This window comes from Chiloscyllium plagiosum, unplaced genomic scaffold, assembly GCF_037043375.1.
Source record: "Chiloscyllium plagiosum isolate Xiang-an unplaced genomic scaffold, Cpla_swu_hap1 HiC_scaffold_9, whole genome shotgun sequence".
NCBI classification, from domain to species: domain Eukaryota; kingdom Metazoa; phylum Chordata; class Chondrichthyes; order Orectolobiformes; family Hemiscylliidae; genus Chiloscyllium; species Chiloscyllium plagiosum.
Window position 1 is genome coordinate 80,187,581 of NW_028270147.1, and position 17,911 is coordinate 80,205,491.

Genomic DNA, 17,911 nt, shown 5'->3' on the forward strand with positions numbered 1-17,911 from the left:
TGCCGCTTAAAGGTCACCATGTGTCCGTCAAAGACCACTATAAAAAAAAGCAGTGTCGTCAAATGTCTGGGAGCTTCCTGATTGGGAAATGTGCATGTTAAATGGGCAAAAAATGGTGGGAAACTGTAGGAAGGGAGGAAATAGTGCATCATTAAGAAAATAACAAAAATACTCACAGAACCCGACACAGAGCAGCTGGTATGAAATATCATGGCTACTGTTTTATTAATTGCTAAGGGGAAATGATATGTTACATAAGGCATAAGAGGATGTGCACAACATGAAACATATTAATGAAGGGAACTCAAGCCAACATGTGCCAAGTTCACTAAAAAAGGGAATGTGAAGTGGATTCAACCTGCAGTATAAACAGTGCTTCATTGTTCAGCTGTCTCCCGACCTCTTCCAAAGATATGTTTTCACATTATATAATCACACTTGTCGCAGGCTTCAGCAATTACCATTATTTTTGAGGTTAAAAGCACAACTGCTTTCATTCCAAGCTGGTGGGATGGGACTAAGAAAGTACACAGAGTTCACAGTGAGGCCAGTCATTACAATTTAAAACTAACAAAAACAAGATATAATGCTTTTTGTACTTGTCATTTTCACCCTTCCCAGTAACCAAGCAAGATGCAGGAAATATGAAAATGCAACTCTCACCCACATTACTACTCCATTGACATTCAATATATAATTAAGTGACTTGCTCCTTTGTATTACATCCCACGTGCAGTTCATTAATCTTCCAGTATTCATTTTTCACATTCACATCAAACATCTACTCAGCCACTTGAAGGAGCAGCAATGAAAATCAGATACTGTGTCATGGTAGGGTCCACAAGTGTTCTCAAGGAGTTGGCTGTCACTATGATACCAAAAAGGATAGACTTTATACTGTGCGCAAAGCCCTATGCCTAGTTAGTGCCAAGCTCCTTTGGCATCCTCGACATTTCATTTCATTTGCTGGCAAGCCAGCCAATGCATCCGGCATACCCAGCAGCTTCATTCAGTAGCCTGTCCCATCGTAGTGATTCAGTACATGCCCTGAATCAGAACTCCAACGCAACCTCATCCTCTTGAGAGTTGGCACCTTTCAAATCTTTGGTTTTAGCTGGCTTGATCCAGTTGTTCTATTGCCTGCAGATCACACCTATATGCCATCATCTAAAGTACATGCAGTCTTAGAGTCTGAGATTACCTACAGTGTGGAAACAGGCCATTTGGCCCAACAAGTCCACACTGACCCTCCAAAGGGTAACCCACCTAGACCTATTCCCCTTCATTTACCCCTGACTAATTCACCTAACACGACGGGCAATTATAGCACGGCCAATTCACCTAACTACAATCGTTGGACTGTGGGAGGAAACCCATGCAGTCAATGGGAGAATGTGCAAACTCCACACAGACAGTCACCCGAGGCAGGAATTGAACCTGGGTCCCTGGTACAGTGAGGCAACAGTGCTAACCACTGAGCCACCATGTTGCCTGTATAGGTGGAGTGTAAGATTGAATGACAATGTTACATCATCAGGCATTTTATTCTCATGGTACACTGTCTGGGTGGTAGCAGTGAAAGAAGAAAGGCAGAAGGTTGGAGGAAGAGGAGGCAAGAGGTATGTGCCTTAGATATTGTGCACTGAGGGAGAAGTGGGAAGTGAAAGTGTGTAGTTGGCAGGAACACTTCAATATGTTCCCTGGTATTGTTACTGGCAACAGCTTTTGGCTAGGCCACTCCAATGGTAGCGAATGCTATATCCTCCACTAGGCTTTCAGCATGCAATCGTATAACAAAGACTGTCAGCAAGAGTGGTGCTATGTGATTGGGGAAATTGGCCGTCATGGTTGATTTTTCTATTCATTCTGAGAATGTGGGCTTCGCTGGTTTGGCCAGCATTTATTGCCTAGCCCCAGTTGCCTTTCAGAATGTGGTGGTGAGCTGCAGTCCATTTGGTGTAGGGAGATCTACAATGCTGTTAGGGAGGGAGCTCCAGGATTTTAACTCCGTGGCATTGAAGAAACAGCAATATATTTCCCCATTAGACTGTAAATGTCTTGAAGAGGAACTTTCACATGGTAGTATTCCCATGTATTTCCTGCCCTTGTCCTTCTCAGTGGTAGCGTTTGTGGTTTGGCAGGTGCTGTCTAAATAGGCTTGGTGAATTTTTGCAGATAATAGATAGTATACACTGCTGCTACTGATCATCTGTCGTGGAGGGAGTGGATATTTGGGGATGACATGCCAGTTGAATGAATTGCTTTGTCCTGTTTGGTGTCAAGCTTCTGAATGTTGGAGCTACACCCATTCAGGCAAGTGGGGAGCATTCTACCACACCCCTGGCTCATGCCTTGTCGATAGTTGATAGGCTTTGGAGAGTCAGAAGGTGAGTTATTTGCTGCAGTATTCCTAGCCTCTGACCTGCTCTTGCAGCAACAGTATTCATACAGCTAACCCAGTTGAATTTCTGCTCAATGGTAGCCGCCATGATGTTGATTATGTGGTTCAGTGATGAAAATGCCCAATTGAATGTCCAAGGATCATAGTTAGATTCTCTCTTGTTGGAGATGGTCATTGCCTTGCACTTGTGTGGCACAAATGTTACTTATCACATGTTAGCCAAAGCTTGGATGTTGCCCAGTCTCCCCAATGTAGAGGATACCGCATCGGGAGCAACGTACACAATAAATGATATTGGTGGATGTGCAAGTAAAACTTTGATGGATGTGGAAGGCTCCTTTAGGGCCTTGGATAGAGGTGAGGGAGGAGGTGTGGGCGCAGGTTTTACAGTTCCTGCGGTGGCAAGAGAAAGTGCCAGGATGGGAGGGTGGGTTGGAGGGGGGCGTGGACCTGACCAGGTAGTCACGGAGGGAACGGTCTTTGCGGAAGGCGGAAAGGGGTGGGGAGGGAAATATATCCCTGGTGGTGGGGTCTGTTTGGAGGTGGCGGAAATGTCGGCGGATGATTTGGTTTATGCGAAGGTTGGTAGGGTGGAAGGTGAGCACCAGAGGCGTTCTGTCCTTGTTATGGTTGGAGGGGTGGGTCTGAGGGCGGAGGTGCGGGATGTAGACGAGATGCGTTGGAGGGCATCTTTAACCACGTGGGAAGGGAAATTATGGTCTCTAAAGAAGGAGGCCATCTGGTGTGATATTTTTCTATGTATATCACCGGCCATGTAATCCTTCATGGTGAATAAGTTCTCATATATCTCTCCAGTATGTGTATGTTTTTAAATTTAAATTAAACTTACTTATATTCAGCTCTCAAAGGCTAACTGCTGAAACAGATGCTGTCAAAAATTACCTGGCATCTTGTTAATTCCCCAAAACAATTTTAACAGAGGTTGTTTCTGCGATACTCACAAAATTCAGGTACCCTACTGTGTTGAAATGAGCTGATGCATATTTATCACTCAGTTAAGTGATGTGGAGCATGAGACAAAATGAGCAAATTCAGTACAAAGCACTTTAGAGGTGGTTTCACGTACTGCACAACCCAATGGACACAGATCATGCTATAGAACAATGATATTCAGACCTTCAACAAAGGAATTTCACTAAGAAAGGCCATGGTGAAGGGCATTATGTGCCACGGGGCTGCTAACTGATATAACTCATGGTAGCTTATATTAGAATGTAAATAGTTTTTTAATAGTGTTCCCATTTTTGCATTTCGGTGGAGGTACTTAAGAGTACAACGCTGAAATGAGAAATTTGATACTGTTATTGTTTTTGCTGTAATGTCCAACTTGAACTGTTTTGCCAGGTAATTATAGATAATTTCTGTATATCTTGAAAATAAGGGACAGAAAATCTTTTTGTAAGTATTGTATTGATTTGATTTATAAATCTGTTTGGCTTGTCTACTGCCTACTGTGCAGTAATAATCTAAAAGGTCTATACTTATCTCTCTTGTGATAGTACCACAGATTTAACCATGCCTTTTATCTTTGCATTCAAACCATGTTTACGAATGTTGTTACAAACAGCAATAGATTTTAGATAATGGTTCTTCTGTACATATTGTATCTTTGCTGATTTGAATGCTATTTCTGGCTAATTTGAGCAGGCATAGAGGGTGACTTCGCAGATTAACATATAAAAACCCAGCCTGTTTAACATCTCTTCTTGTATTGCTACTGAAGTACAAAAATATAGAATAAGCTGCCGTCTGGTCCTCTCCCTCATTTATACAATGGGACAAAATCAAAATTTACCCCAGGCGCATTCATGACTTCATAATATTTCAGGAGCTTTGAAGCAAACCTTATGAATCTTATTTGCTCGTGAAAGATATCATGTTGCAACTCATTGGCAATGCCTTTCAAAGGTGGATTGTTGCTGTGTCTTTCCACAGGGCCAGAGCAATGAAAACCCGACTGGGCTGCTTATCGCAGAAGTCTGACTCCTACAGTGATTTCAGCTCTTTTCTGCCCAATAAGCACGAGAAGCCGATGAGGTGCATGAAGTGAGTGATATTTTTTTTAAAATTCGGGATGGAGTCAGGGTGGGCAGAGAATAAATCAACAATTCTAACTGTACAAAGAGGCTTTTGGCATTCCTGGGAAATTTGCTTTGTCAAACAGCAGAGAGAAGTGGGCATCATTTTCAATGCAACATCATGTTCTAGTGCTGACAGGATATCGTCCAACCCGTTTGCATCAGTGCGCCAATTGTTTGTCAACAGAATGAGGAAAGGCTTGCCAGGCCATAACACAGTGCCTCTTTAGAAGTGACTCAGTTGCAGTAATTCATTGCCATTCATTAAACCACTCATAACTTATAGCTGTAAAGCCGGTCTCTTCACTTCAATCAAGCTCATCACTTTATTTTAACATTGAAACCGCTCAGTCGGGGGAACCTGGAATTCGCTGCCAATTTTGAGTCAATTGACATTTCTCAAGTCAAGAACTGAAAAATATTGTTAGCTAGCTATCTCAGCTGATGTGGATCCAAAGCGAATGAGTTAAAATGAGGTGGAGATCAGCCATGACCCGATTAAATGTTGGCAGGAGCTAGATGGGCTGAAAGGCCTACTCCTATTCCTCATTTTTTATTTTTCCTTATGAGTGCAGAACTCAAATTTTCTTAAAAGACACAGATTGACAAGTTAATAAACCAGCCAGGGAAACAAATTCTGGAAAATTCTGAGCGCTGTTGAATCTGAATCTTCAGAAATGGATGTTTTCTTTGCCCCATCAATCATTCCTGTCTGTGATGAAAGGCAGAGCTGAACGAAATTAGTAAAATAGGAGTCACTTCTCCTTCAGTGATCAGAAGCAGATGTACAGACTGTAATATGCAATAATTCTCAGTCATTAGTCCTTTCGTCAACAACAGAAAATGGAAAGTTCTGTCTGACAGGCCATCAAATTATAATATTATGTTTGAGAGATAATAGAATATCAGGTTCACTGTTAACACCACTGGGCATGAGTGTATGGGAGCAGTAATTGCAGAGCAGAATAATGCAGAGGCAAGTCTGTATGGACTGGTTGGATTGCAATTGGGTCAGCTGACCCGGAGAAAGTTTCGGGGAGCAGCTACTGTACAGACTGAGGTAAAATAAAAACACAAAGACCATCTCGCACTCACCCCTCCTCCAGTCCCAGCCAGGCCACTTAATGCTGCCCAAACAACCCCTATGGCTCCTTATGCCTCTCATACCCCTGTGATACCCTCCCACCCATTCATCATTGTCCGTCATGCTACTTATGTCAGGCTATGGCACTTACAAGCCCATTCACCTGTATTGTTGTGTTGCCATAGTCTTGTGCTCTCTCATTAGAAAGAGACAACTGGTAGTGATTTAACCTGAGGGCCAGCATATCTCAGGTGAGGGAAGAGGTTGAGAAGGAGAGTCCTTCATGGCATCCTCAGCTAGTTATTGAAGCTGTTGGTATCACACTGCTTTGCAAACCAATCATCCAGCCAAGGGTAGAGTGACAATAAACTGCAGAGTGACGGTTGGGGATGTAAAGTAAAGCTCATTATATTATAAAAGTATTTATATGCACAATAATGTTAATAAACCCCTTTTCAATGTAACCTAATGGAAGTGTCAATCATCCAGATGCTTTGAAGTTTCAATAGCTGAAATTGGAAGCACTTGATAACTCTTAACTTTGTGAAAGTAAACTTTGTGCAATTGATAATAGAAATCAGATAACCAAAGATGGCACTCGAGCAGGAGCTCACATATTTCAAGAGAATGATTCGTAGCTGGTCTCTCAGCCTTGAATACATAATGAGGCATTGCAGGATAAGGGTTCATGGGTGTGGAACAACATAGTCTCATATGAAAAGGCATAAGGGTAGATGGAGAGGCAAAGCCAGGCCTGGCGAATCATAAGGGACCATCAAATGGGGGAGGGGAACAGGCTGGCAATGAAGAGGATCTTGTGAAATTACCTTCCAAAACATTTGCTGATGCGGACAGTGGTCCACAACAACTCAGAGGTGCTATGAACCATGATTCTTAAAAGTTACCCTGACTCTGTGGAAATCAATGGTGCAAGGACGTGTTTAGCTCTGTATTGGAGCTGGCCAGATCAGCAGTGCTAGCTGTAGATTTGTGACCCAAACCGACCTACACCCTTAAAGGGTTCAAGAAAACTGGAAAGCCCAGGAATGGTATGGGGGATCCTTCTTCGGAACAAATTAAATGTTTATGATTCAAAACAATGAAAGATACAAATGAGAAGCTAACTTGATGATCAGGGCTAGCACTGGAACTGAAAAGTCATTGTTGCTGTCAAAGAATTTCACTAAATGTACAAAACAGAAATACAGTTTCAGAAAAGCAAGACGCCAAATAGCTGGCCAAAAAGAGGCGAAGGATGTAGAACAGTCTATAATAGAAGAAAAATCTAATACTTCCCTCGGTGAAGTGATTGATCCAGGCCTTATATTTTAACAAGGCAATGGTTATATCAAAGGTATGTGACAAATTCCAAGTTAGTCACGAGGGTATGTGTCATTTTTTTGACATGACCATGGATAAAAATTCCTGAGGACCTACGGACATATTGAACTTTCAATTCCAGCATTTTGTTTTAAAGGACATACAGCCCAAAGGTTCAGTGGTAAATTTACTAAATGGAATAAAACAACAAATGCACAATATCATTAATGAGATAAGAGCTTGATAATTCTGAGGACTGGCATTAAGTACCACCCACTATCAGCATCTTAGAACGTGTGAGACCTAAGATCTGGTTCTCCTGAAAGCCTCTGGAACACTCTATTATATCAATGTAACCTGTAACTGATTGCTAACAAGCAGCAAAATGTATTGTGTAAACTACAAAAGAGGAAGTGCTTTTATTTCTATCAACTTACATCAAACGGATCCTGTAGTTGAATGATGGCAGCTACCTTCATCGTGAGCAGTGTAGTGAGCTGGCATACCCACACAACAGAGCTGTGGCAGAATGTGAAATGTGACATGTAAAAAATGCACAGAAAGCACATGAAGAGGGAAGGCTTTTTTTTCACAAGAACAGAAACAAAGTCAAATGCATGAAAATAGTTAAGAATACATTTACAGACCTGCACAACACACACAGCAGTTTTTAGAATGCATTGTAATTATTAAAATTGGAAACCATTGTCACAACATACTATTACCCGTGCAACTAAGGTAACAAGTGCTTTAAGTGGATATGTTTATTTTCCTCACATTCAATGTAACTTAACATAAGGCTCAATAAGTGCTTGAGGGAGATAAGAATAGAAGGACTTATTGATAAAGTGAGGTGAAGTAAGATGAGCAGGAGACTAGCATGAAGAGTTAACAGTGGCTCAGAGCTGTTTCTGTGCTATAGAATTTTGCGCAACATCTTGAGTTAAGAAAAGGATACTCAGTGGATGCTGCAAGTATATTACATGACATATTAGCATAGGAATTACGCTTGCTGAAAACTGGTGCTAAATTAGGATGACTTTCTTGGATAATAATTATTATTCTCCTCTGGATTTTCCAAGGCTGTCCACAGAAGAAGCTGTGCAATGGACTGAATCATTCAGTCTCCTTCTGGCTAATAAGTGTAAGTACAATAATGCACCATCTGGAACAAATGTACAAAGGTAGTAATGAGGATTAAAGCTTCATTCCAGAACTGATCATAGCAATATAATGAAAAGAGAATGAGCTCAAATGAGATGAAATCACTCCTAAACACATTTATAATTTTATTGTACTTTTATGATTAAAAAAAAAAATTTATATGCTTTTACGTTTTAAAATCTTTTTGCCTTTTCTTTACACAATGGGAGCTCTTAACTGTTCGAAGTGAATGCTGGTGCCTGGGATGAATGGGACGGATATTTAGATCTGAATCCTGACAGCAATGCAACACAAATGCAGCCATTTCTTGTTCAATCAGTGTGTGTGATAGGTGTTGGCTGATTATTTAAGAGCCAGGTCTGAAGTTTAAAAATGAGATTGGGACTCACAGTTTAGGAAAATAGAAAATGGGAGCAGGAGTGGGATCAAATGGCCTTGCCATTCAATATAATCGTGGTTATTCATCCAACTCAGTACCCAGTTCCCAATTTCTCCTGTAACCTTTGATCCCATTAGCCCTAAGAACTATATCAAAAGTCTTCTTGAAAACATTCAATGTTTTGGCCTCAACTGCTTTCAGTGGCCAAGAATTCTGTAGGCTCACCACTCTCTGGGTGAAGAAATTTCTCATCTCAGTCCTAAATGGCTTACCTGTGAACTTAAACTATTACACCCGGTTGTGGATTCCGGAAACATCTTTCCTGAATCTACCCTGTCTAGTCCTGTCAGAAGTTTACAGGTTTCTACAAGACTTTCCTCCCCATTCTTGTAAACACCAGTGAATATAGCCCTAACTGATCCAGACCCTCTTCATACATCAGCCCACCGTCCCAGCAATTAGTCTGATAAACCTTCATTGCACTCTCTCCAGAACCAGAACTTCCTTCCTCAAGAAAGCAGACAAAAACTGCATACAATACTCCAGGTATCTTTACATTATTACATGATGATGGTGATGATTATTTTTATTAGACGGGTTAGAAATGGTTAACCCTCGAGTGGCCGTAATGCAGTGCTGACCTGTGCAATGACACTCTAGAGGGGTTTAGATCTGGCAGTTTAGCGGCCATGTGAATTTGATGGCTGTCAAATGGGTTTATAGGGCTGGGGAGCTGAAGACTCTTTTCCCTGATTCCTCCTCGAGGAATATCAGATCACACCTCCCAATCATGAAAGACCTCTGGGCTGGATCTTCCCAACCTCCCACCCCAGGCCAACTGTCCTTAGTCACCAGGTTGGTCATCCTGTCTCAACACTTTCCAGACTTACCCATCCCTCTTATCTCTCTGATGAACACCCCTCCACCAGCAATCTGGAGCCTCAGCCCAGCCCTCCCTATACATATTGTCACCCAGAATGATTTCGGAGATAGATCACACCAAAGAAATTTGCATTTTTAAGATTAGGCAACTGAGAGACAAAAGAAATTAAACAAATACAAGCCTTTGCAGTATACAAATAAATTATGGAAATAACTATTATGTAGCTCAACATGCATAAGTGCAGGCAGATCCAATTTTTGTCTGTAGGTAGATATCAGTTCCACAGAGAATATGTTTTCATGCTCTATTGCAAATTGCCCTGCATTTTCCCATTTAACTACACCTGAAAAATTACAGGCACCTCCAGGGACCAGGCTCACACAGTTCCAGGACTGAAACCAGCAGCAAGATAGCAAAATTAGTTGTAACTGAAATTTAAAAGTGATGGGGACAATTAAAGAAGAACTTTGTGATCTGAGCAGCAATTTCTGGAGAGTTCACAAAGGCATTTCATAATTCTTTGGCAGTCTTTGACAAACCCATAGAAGTGGATTTTAGAAAGGGTAGATCAAAGGAAAGAGGACACTGAGGCATAGCCCTAAGTTTATGGACAAATGGTAGAGCAACCCAACAACTGTTATCCTGTTTCCATGAACTGTTCTCCTCCAGAGTGTCATTGCATGGATCAGCACTGCATTAGAAGGTAGAGGCCAGTGTTAGGCCTGCACTTGATCATCTCTGACCCACATATGTGCAAGCTATCTGCTGCAGGATTCCCACATTTTTACTCCTGCACCTCTCGAGCCAAAAGAAGCCCTGGAAAAAGGCATTTACATTGGAGAATGAGTAGTCCCTTTAACTACTAACTAACTTAGAGTCATACAGCACAGAAACAAACCCTTCGGCCCAACTCAAACATGCTGACCAGGTTTCCTAAATTGAACTAGTCCCATTTGCCTGCCAGTGGCCCATATCCCTCTAAACCTTTCCTATTCATGTGCCTGTCTAGATGTCTTTTATTTATGGTAATGGTACTTACCTCTAACACTTCCCAAAATGTAAGAAAACCACACAGCAATAACAACATTTAAATCAGGCACCAATATTGGAGCCCCAGTATAACTTACTTTTCTGGCCCTGCTATTGTCCCTTGATGCTGTTCCTTATGGAGCCTACATGCAAAGATGATGGAGGCTGTTTTGGAGAGGTGAGAACCCTCTTTTGTACTCCATTGCCTTTTCTTTCTGGTATTTACACCACTTTCATTTTTCTTTCCCTCCTTTTCCTGCAGAATTCGAACTTTACTCCTGAACTCCTCTTTTGGTCTTGACAGAATCTTCTTCACTAAGGCTTTTCTCTTCTTCTCAGTGTGACAGGCGTTTTTGCTTCCACGCAACCTAGCCCACACTGTTATCATTGCACTTCTAACCAGCTTCTTAGTGAAGGTTTGACTGTGGAGTGCTGAACTTGCCCTATTGCTGTTCCATGGCTGCTGATGATCATTTGTCAGTTTTCATATTTCAGCTACTGTCTGACTGTCTTCTGAACATAGCACAGCTCTTAAAGTTGTGTATTTGCTGTTTCAAAGCAATTTTTTCTTTTTACTTCAGTGACAAATAGACTCTGTCTGCCAATCGCCAATCATCATCCCATTTGGTTCAACTAAATGGAATTCTAATCTGCTCCACTAATCTGCACCACTGTTCACCATTGTCATTCTTGCCAATATATGGTATTCTATTTTAGATAGTCCACTGCCAGCAATCTTCTTTTCTCTATATTGAGCTTAGGGCTTGTCTAATTATCAGTGGTAGAGAATGGACCATTGGTAAATTAAAACACAAGAGGCATTTGTCTTCTAGATAAGGCAGTTGTTGCATAATGGTAATATTTAGTTTACATTACTATTCAGGCATTAGTACTAAGCACTTGTGAGGGCTGTACAAAATACAGCTCTGTGTATTTGTTCAGAATTCAACTGTCTCCACCCAAAGACTATTTACCATTACCATCAATTAATTGGAGCTCAGTGTAACATGAATATTAAGTCCTTCAGAATCACTACCTTATACAATGTGTTTGAAGCTGTACAGAACAATAAGGCAATTGCAAAACTTACAAAGCAGTATTGAATTCCAAAGATATTATTTCCTGAGAGGAAAATCTGTGTTTCTCAAACAAAACTATCCAGGGATCCTAACAATGCAGAGATATTTATCCAGAAACAACTTCAGAAGTCAGAAGAATTATGAAAAATATATAGAATTTTCCCTTCTTTACTGGTTACTGCAGTGATTGAGGGAAAAGAAATTGTAGACAATGTTAAGAGTTCAAGTCTGTCTAAAAATTGGCTCACTGTACGAGGTCTTGATATGAAAACATATTATAGTAGAACGTGTGGCCAAGCCTTAAAAAAAATTAGTCAGTTCATGTCCAAATGTTCTGAAGCCAGCTGGATAATGTAAGCAGAAGCCCAGCTACAGCAAGATTGCAAAAGATGGAGAAGTTAAATTACTGGAGCCTGTCCCATTGCCCAAGAATCCCAGAGCATGGCTCAGATAAAGGGTCAATCCGAGGTTGTGTTACCAGGATTAGGCCATGGGAAAAGTGCTCCTATCATATGCATGGTTACGTTTCTCATGAAAGCAATTTCTCATGCATCTTTAAAACATTACCGTGCGATCCTTATTTGAAGGTGGTTTTTGAAATGTTACCCTGCGGGGTATCAAACTTTAAAGCTGGAACTTTCTGCATGTACAAAGTGATCCTTTGAATTTAGTGAGGGGTACAAGCAGAAGATAGCCATAAAAAGCTCTTGACCTAGATATTTAGTAATCAATTGGTGGTTAGTACTGCTGCCTCACAGTGCCAGGGATTTGGGTTCAATTCCAGCCTTGGGTGACTGTCTGTGTGGAGTTTGTACATTCTCCCCATTTCTGCATAAATTTCCTCTGGGTGTTCTGGTTTCCTCCCATAGTCCAAAGATGTGCAGGTTAGGTGAATTAGCCACACTAAATTGCCCATACTCTTCAGAGGGTCAGTGTGGACCCGATGGGCCGAATGGCTTTCTTCCACACTGTAGAAATTTGATGATTCTCTGACCCTCTGAAGAGCATCCCACCAGATCCATCTCCCTACCCTATCCCTGTAGATCTACATTTCCCATGGCGGATTCACCCTGCCTGCACATCCCTGCACACCATGGGCAATTTAGCATGGCCAATCCACCTAACCTGCACAAATCTGGACTGTGGGAGGAAACCAGAGCATCTGGAGGAAGCCCATATAGACACATGGAAAATGTGCAAAACTCCATACAGTTCAGTTACCCAAGGCTGGAATTGAATCCAATTGAACTTCCTGGTGCTGTGAGGCAGCAGTGCTAACCACTGAGCCACTAACAGCCAATAATCTACTCAGTGCCGCCAGGACTAGCCAGCTCCTGACTTCATTACAGCCTTGGTTCAAACATGGACAAAAGAGCTGGATTCCAGAGGTGAGAAGAAAGTGACAGCTTTTGACTTCAAGGCCACATCCGACCCCAAATGGCATCAAGAAGCATTAGCAAAACAGGAATCAATGGGAATCAGAGGCAAACTCTCCACTGGAGTTCTAATTGGCACAAAGGAAGATGGTTTTGGTTGTTGGAGATCCTCAGCACCAGGAAATCTCTGCAGGAGTTCCTCAGGATAGAGTCCTAGGCCTAACTTTCTTCAGCAGCTTAATCAATGATCTGTATTCCATCATAAGGTCAGAAGTGGGGATGTTCGCTGATGACTGCACATGTTCACCATCATTTGCAACTCCTCAGAATACTAAAGCAGTCCCAGTTCAAATGTAACAAGATCTGGACAATATCCAGTCTTAGGCCAACAAGCGACAAGTAACATTCGTGCCACACAAATGCCAACCAATGACCATCTTCAATAAAAGACAATGTAAGCATCAATTCTTGACATTCAATGGTTTTACCATCAGCAAATCCCCCACTATCAATATGCGGGGAGTTTGCATTAAATAGAAGTTCAACTGGACCTGCCATATAAACACAGTGGTTACAAATGGGTTAGAGGCTAGGAATGCGGTGAGTAACTCACCTCTTAACTCCCCAAAGCCTGTCCACCATCTATAAGGAACAAGTCAGGAGTGTGGTAGAATACTCCTCGTTTGCTTGGATGGGTGCAGCTCTAACAATATTCAAGAAGCTTGACACCATCAAAGACAAAGCAGCCTGTTTGATTGGCACCACACCCACAAGCACTCACTCCCTCCACCACCGATACTCAGTAGCAGCAATGTATGTCATTTTAAGATGCACTGTGGAAATTCATCCAGGTACCTCAGACAGCACCTTCCAAACCCATGACCACTTCCATCTAGAAGGACAATGACAGCAGATACATGGGAACACCACCACCTGCAATTCCTTTCCAAATGAATCACCATCCTAGTTTAGAAATATATTACTATTCCTTTACTGTCGCTGAGTTAAAATCTTGGAATTCCTTCCTTAAGGGCTTAGTGGACCAACCTACAGCACTTGGACTGCAGTAATTTAAGAAGTCAGCTCACCACCACATTCCGAAGGGCTACTAGGGATGGGCAAGAAATGCTGGCCAGCCAGTGGTGCACATAGAGTCAAAGAGTCATAGAGATGTACAGCACGGAAATAGGCCTTTCAGTCCAACTCGCCCATGCCAACCTGATATCCTAAATTAATCTAGTCCCATTTGCCAGCACTTGTCAAACTACAAATATAAAAGGAAAGCCCAAAACTTAAAAACAGGGAGAGTTTTCAATGGATTGAAGCAGTGATTGGACATTTCCAAAATATTGAGAGCTAATGAAAATGTGTTCTTTTCCAGGAAATCAAACAAAATGCTTGACCAACTTATAGTCGTGACATTTTGATTGTAGATGGCACAAAGACACAAGAGCAAGTTTTCAAAATTTACATTGAAATGCAAGCTATATCTCAAATCTGCATTCAACCAAAATGCTCACCCAGTTAATTTTGATACTTTTAAGATTTGGAAAATCGCTTTGGCGTCTCTAATCCTACCTGAGGGAAAAGGTCACGGAAAGGATCACATTAACAAAATAACAGTGTTCTTAAGCAGTCATTAAACTCTCCGCATTCCAATGTCAACATTTCATGCACGAAATTGAAGTTCCAGAAAGAATTGCGCTTTAAAACATTACTGCATTCAGAAATTTATATTTACAATTTGTTATAGGAGAATCTTTGGACATGACATGTTTAGATAATATTGATCCTAGCAACAGAATCACCAAGTAGAAAAAATGTTTAAACTATGGTAACCTCTTGGTATAATTTTCCCTCACCAGATGGTCTATCTGCCTTCAGAGCATTTCTCCGCTCCGAATACAGTGAGGAGAACATTGAATTCTGGCTGGCCTGTGAGGACTACAAAAAAACCAAGTCTCCTGCAAAACTCACTTCGAAAGCTAAGAAGATCTATTCCGAGTTTATAGATGTTCAAGCTCCGAAAGAAGCAAGTATTTGTTTCTTTCAGAAAAACACCTCAATGAGATAAAGACCATAAGATATAAAAGCAGAATTAGGCCATTCAGCCCATCGAGTCTGCTCCACCACTCAATCATGACTGATGTTTCTCAACCTCATTCCCCTGTCTTCACCCCATAACCTTTAATCCCCTTAATAATCAAGAACCTATCTCGATCTTAGATACACTCAATGATTTTGCCTCCACTGTGTTCTATGGGAATGAGTTCCATTGATTCACCACCCTCTGGCTGAAGAAGTTCCTCCTCAGTTCTTACGGGTTGTCCTTTCACCCTGAGGCTGTGGCCCCGGGTCTTCATCTCTCTTACTAGTGGAAACATCTTCTCCACGTCTACTCTATCCAGGCCGCTCAGTGTCCTGTAAGATTAATTGAGATCCTCCCCCGGCACCCAATCTACTTAAATTAATTCAAGTACAGACCCAGGATCCCCAGCCCCTCCTCATACGACAAGCCCTTCATCCCCAGGATCATTCTTGTAACCCTACCCTGGAACCCCCTCCAACACCAGCTTACCCTCCTTGGATCCACAATATTCCAAATGCAGCCTGACCAGAAACTTATAAAGTCTCAGCTGTACATCTCTGTTCTTGTATTCTAGCCCTCTCAAAATGAATGCTCACATTGCATTTAATTTCTAAATGCCAACTGAATCTGCATGTTAACCTTAAGCGAATCCTGAACTTGGACTTTCTTTGTGTTTCAGATTTCCATAGACTTTCCCCATTTAGAAAATAGTCTATGCCTCTGTTCTGCCCACCAAAGTGCATAACCTCGCACTTTCCCACATTGTATTCCATCCGTCACTTCTTTGCCCTCTCTCCTAGCCTGTCCAAGTCCTTCTGCAGCTTCCCCATCTCTTCAACACTATCTGTCCCTTCCCCATCTTTGTGTCATCTGCAAACTTAGCAATAATGCTCTCAGTAGCTTCATCCAGATCAGTAATGTATGATGTGTATAATGGGTAGAGTGTACACTATAGTGTAATCTAATGTATAATGTACCATTCATAGCTGTGGTCTCAATATGGACCCCTGTGGAACTCCACTCATCACCAGTTGCCATCCGAAGAAAAAAAATCTCTTTATCCCCACTGTCTGCCTTCTGCCAGTCAGCCAATTAAAATCCCAGAAAACAGGTGAAACGGTGCAGAAATGTAGCATCCTGAGGTAGTTGTGTTATAGCCATGTGCTCATTGCCTGGAATGAGATTAAAGCTGTGACTGCTTGCATACTAAAGTGGCTCAAAACAAAAATGAAAGCTCATTTCTACTTTACTCTGAATTTCATGATAATGCATCATTATAGTACAGACTGCGGTCGAGATCATTTGGCCCATCCTATCAATGCAAGCTGACAAGTAGCCATCCTGCCTAATCCAAATTCCCAGCTCTTGGTGTGTGCAATCTATCTAGGCTATGGCACTTCAATGGCAGATCCAGAAACCTCAAATCAAAAAAATCAAATGCAATTTTCTGCCATTCCCAAGCTTTGAGACAGTGAGTTCCATATGACCGAATCCATGCTACCCTCTGGGTGATTGCATTTCCATCCTCAGTTCCAAAGAAAACAATTCTAGTGTATCCAAAAATAAAATTCTTCAATCCAGGCAGTATTCCTACCAGCTTCTATCTCATACGATACATCCTTCCAATAATGAGATGACCAGAGCTGAATACCGTTGACCAACTTGAGGCAATCTCAAACAACAACAGAAATTGCTGGAAAAGCTCAGCAAGTCTGGCAGTATCTGTGGAGAGAAATCAAAGTTAACATTTCAGATTGAGTGACCCTTCCTCAGAACAATCCATGCTGACTTGGCCCACACAGGAAGTCCTGAATGTGTACTTGCCCTCTCAGAAAGTGTTTTTTTTAAACAGCCAATATGATGCATGGCTCTTCTCTCACACCAGCCCCATGTCCCTGCAAATGGTGAGTGAAGACAAATCGATCTCCAGCAGAAATGTGACTCCCTTGATGGTGTTTTTCCTGATGTCAGTACACAGCAGTTAACATTGGTTTCTCTTCCACAGGTAAACCTTGATTTTCAAACTCGGGAGCTGACCAAGAAGAACCTTCTGGAACCAGCCCAAAGCTGCTTTAATGACGCACAGAAAAGAATCTACAGCCTGATGGAAAGGGACTCTTACCCCAGGTTCCTGAGGTCAAAGGTTTACTTGGATGTGCTAAACCAGACACAGAGCAACAGCCAGACACAACGACGGTTCAGCTGAGGAAGACTAAACAGAACAAAGGGTACAGAGAGAGAGAGTTTTCTCTTATTCCATTCTCTGTGCCCTCCCGCTCATGAATTTTACTCTGCTGTTGTATATTATTGTTGCAGTGAAGATGGGATAGATGGAAAACCTTTCCTCGTGGTGTTCCCTTGTTCTTGATTTTCAACCATTACATGGAATGCAGCTTCTCTTGACAGCAGGTCTTTACCCAAATGGATTGATCCCAGTGCCAGTCACCTATACCCCAACTTACCTTTGCCATCACGTTATTTGATGACAGTTCAGATAATGCTTCTGTTTCTTTTAATTATCTGAGGCTTGTTGAAACAGCTTTACTGACCCTTACATCATTGAGGTGTAAAGGCGGTGTCAGATCAAATAAATGTTCTAGTACACATGCATTTAAGTGTTTGAAGTGAAAATAGTTGTTTTAAATCTAGTGTTTGTAATGCAATAGATATTTGTTGATTGAATACTGTGTTTGTGAAAAAGGTATTTTTCTTAAATGCGTTTTCACTTGTATATTTATCATCTCCACCCGTGCAGTCTGAGTGTATTTATTAAATGAGATATCAAATAAAAAGTGTTTGTGAGGAATCAGTGGGCTGAATCTCACCATGTTTTGGCAAATTCATTTTCATCAAATTTGATGGAGGCTTTCTCTCCTCGAGGCCCAGTGGGGGTTTCTCATGCTATTAACCATGCTATTAACCATTTCTCAAGCTATTAGCACTGCTGCCTCACAGCGCCTGAGACCTGGGTTCAATTCCTGCCTCAGGCGATTGTCTGTGTGGAGTTT

At 41.6% G+C, this 17,911-nt stretch overlaps 1 protein-coding gene across 1 annotated transcript in view; it reads left to right on the forward strand.

Annotated features, from left to right (window-relative positions):
• rgs8 (regulator of G protein signaling 8) overlaps positions 1-17,709 on the forward strand; it is a 41,637-nt gene extending 23,928 nt beyond the window's left edge. Inside the window, exons 3-6 of the mRNA XM_043699825.2 lie at positions 4,358-4,468; positions 7,987-8,048; positions 14,680-14,846; positions 16,909-17,709. Coding sequence (XP_043555760.1) covers positions 4,358-4,468; positions 7,987-8,048; positions 14,680-14,846; positions 16,909-17,109 — 541 coding nt within the window. The 3' untranslated portion in view covers positions 17,110-17,709. The remainder of the gene's footprint in view (positions 1-4,357; positions 4,469-7,986; positions 8,049-14,679; positions 14,847-16,908) is intronic.
• Positions 17,710-17,911: the final 202 nt, after the last annotated feature.